We start from the raw sequence: 2774 nt of genomic DNA on the forward strand, positions 1-2774 counted from the left end.
GCGGCCGCAGCTGCAGCAGCTCGGGGCCGGGGCCGCGGGAGCCGCTCTCCTTCCGCCGGCGCCGCTGCCCCGCAGGACCGGCCGCCCAGGCACCTCTCCAGGGCCGGCAGCTCCACCGGGAGCTGGAGGAAGGGGCGGGTGTGGGGCTCCCTTGTGCTGGGAGCGGACTGAACGGTGGTTACAGGGTCCCCGGCCACCAGGAAGGGGCCTTGCCCCCTCCCTGGCTCCCATGCAAGGCAGCAGGGTCCCTGCTCAGAAGAGCTTGCAAGCCAAGCGGGCATGGGGGCAGGAGAAAGGTGCTAGAGACAGGCAGAGCAAGGGCACCACACTCACCGGACACGTGTATGGGAAAGAAAAGAAGGGAGAGGAAACAGTGCAGGGGATGTGATCTACCCACCCGGCAAGGGCACGGTGGACCTTCAGTGCCACCGCAGCCCCACCTCAAAGGACTGCCTCTAGAAGTGGGCACATAGATTTGCCTCCAGAGCCCGCTTCCTCCTTGGCTTCTCTGCTAAGCTGCCCTAAAGGATGCCAACTGCTGCCACAGATGGTGAAACTTGTGGTGGTGAGGAATATTGCCCACTGGGACCTGAATCAAGGCTATAAAACTTCAGGTAGGATGGCTGGAACTGACTGATGTCATTTATGGCAGTACTTTGGGAAAGACATAATACCATCCCCTTGTTTGGTGCAACTTAATCCATTTTAAATCATCTATTTACATACACCTAATTAGATAGATTTGTTACTTACGGACTTGCAAACACTAACCACAGAGCCCACATCAAAATAATCTTTGGCATAATGATTTATGCCTCTACATGCTGCAAAAATATAATTAGAGGCAAGTCAATACTGATGTTTCTGTGGTGAGGTATTTTACTGACACTTTCAGAATCTCTGTGCCCAATATTACTCAACCCTTCATTGTTCCTGAGGGATACAACTGGGAACAGGTTTCTATGAGCAGGCAGGATGCTTTTTAACTTTTGTAGGTGCTGATTTCATGCAGCCGATGATGGGCAAATAATTCACATCCTGATGTGAGATTCAGAACCACATTTTCAGAGCTCTGTGCACATGAGGTGTATGTACACATGTGTGCAGGCTAAACATAAGGAAAAGCTTCTGTTAGAGCTCTGGTGAGCTGTTAGATCAGGGCACAGTCTATGTAAGCATTCACCGATTTCAAACAAGTCTGAACAAAAACACTAGAAAATGTCAAGTATCATTGGGAACAATCATAGGTTGGACTGGATACCAAATTCCAACAATGGGGCAGAGTCTGCAGTTGTTTGAAATGGGTCTGTAACCAACCTTGCTCTCTCTGCCTCTGTTACTACGGGGCTCATCAAACAATGGATGCTGAATCTCACACGGTATGAATTGAAATTTTTACGTGCAAGGAAAAAGTTTACCCTGTAACACTGACTAAGCTGAATGTTGTTGATTTACATCAGTCTCAGAAGCAACAAATCATTATCTATTTGCTGGGGCTGTGAGTGCCAAGGTCAAAATTAATCTTATATAGATTATTATTATAGATTCATGGCTGAAACCTACCCCTTCATTCCTGAGGTTCGTATCAAAATCCAGGAGAGGTGCATGGGTATTTGGCTCACCGAATCTATTCCAGACACTTTTTTTTCTTTCTTCCGGAGCACCCTAGGAAACAAAGTGAATACTGTATAGTCAGACATATCCTCAAGAATAACTACCCAAAAGTACCTGGGTTTGGCTTAGAACAACTATACTGGAACAGAAACAAAAACAAGAAAGCCAGCTTGTGCCTCTCAATACAAAATGTGCATCTTAAAATATACCCTCAGTATAGACAATATTGTAAAGAGGCACCTGTCTTTTAATTCAAAGTGCATTCCCCTACTAGGACATATTCCACCATACCTGCGCCCACAGCACATGCTCTTATTCTTCATGTTGTACATGGGGGGAAAAAAATTACCAAACCAACACAGCAGTGACAGGAAGTGGAAAAATGGGGCATCAAAGGCTAAGGGATATTCCTGAGGTCACACAAGAGGAAATCTGTGGCAGAACAGACAACTGACCACATGTCTTGCAAGTCCTGCATTAGCTCCTTCATTTCTGAACCATCCTCGTTCTCTTTGAATGAAGTAAATTTGAAAATAAATTCCACAGTCATACAGCAATGGTTGTCATTTGACATTCATTTCAATTTTATTTCACCTTGTCCCTACACATAATTGGTGCTAAGCACGTCAGCTGGATATGCTGGATGAAACGGTGAGCAAGAAGTTGCTGACATTGAAATAACCATTAATTAGGCTTCAGAATTCACAGCTCCTGGAGCGAATGAGTTCTCACCTCAGAAAGCCATGGTTGCAGGTTGTTTGTAGACTCAAGAAGACAACATCATTTTGGATTCACATAGCCTTCCAATCATGCACACACTTAGTCAATAAAGTCAATGCAACAGTTCACTTGGATCAAATCTAGCAGGTGTGTATGGCTGTGGAGGCTTGGCATGTTCCTATAAAGAAGAAAAAATAAATATAACAGCTTAATTAGAAAAAAACCCACTAAAAACTACCAGGAATTGGAAACAAAGGCTGGTCCAATGGCAAATTCTGTGAAGAATATAGAGACCCCTAGAGATATGGGTCCTCTAAAGTTGGGTTTCTTACGCAATTCAATGTGCACATTCCTGTTTTCTATATGGGTATTTATTTAGCTTTTCCAAGGCCTGGGCACTTTCCTCTGTTTATATCTGAGCATTAGAAATGATTAGCCTA

The 2774-nt window shown here is 45.1% G+C and overlaps 1 protein-coding gene across 1 annotated transcript in view; it reads right to left on the reverse strand.

The window, feature by feature from the left end:
- Nucleotides 1-1687, reverse strand: part of RAP1GAP2 (RAP1 GTPase activating protein 2) — a 318489-nt gene extending 316802 nt beyond the window's left edge. Inside the window, exon 1 of the mRNA XM_019511025.1 lies at nt 1564-1687. Coding sequence (XP_019366570.1) covers nt 1564-1607 — 44 coding nt within the window. The 5' untranslated portion in view covers nt 1608-1687. The remainder of the gene's footprint in view (nt 1-1563) is intronic.
- Between the last annotated feature and the right edge of the window lie 1087 nt (nt 1688-2774).

Source organism: Gavialis gangeticus, unplaced genomic scaffold (genome assembly GCF_001723915.1).
Source record: "Gavialis gangeticus isolate Ggan-Ray unplaced genomic scaffold, GavGan_comp1, whole genome shotgun sequence".
Classification (NCBI taxonomy): Eukaryota; Metazoa; Chordata; order Crocodylia; family Gavialidae; genus Gavialis; species Gavialis gangeticus.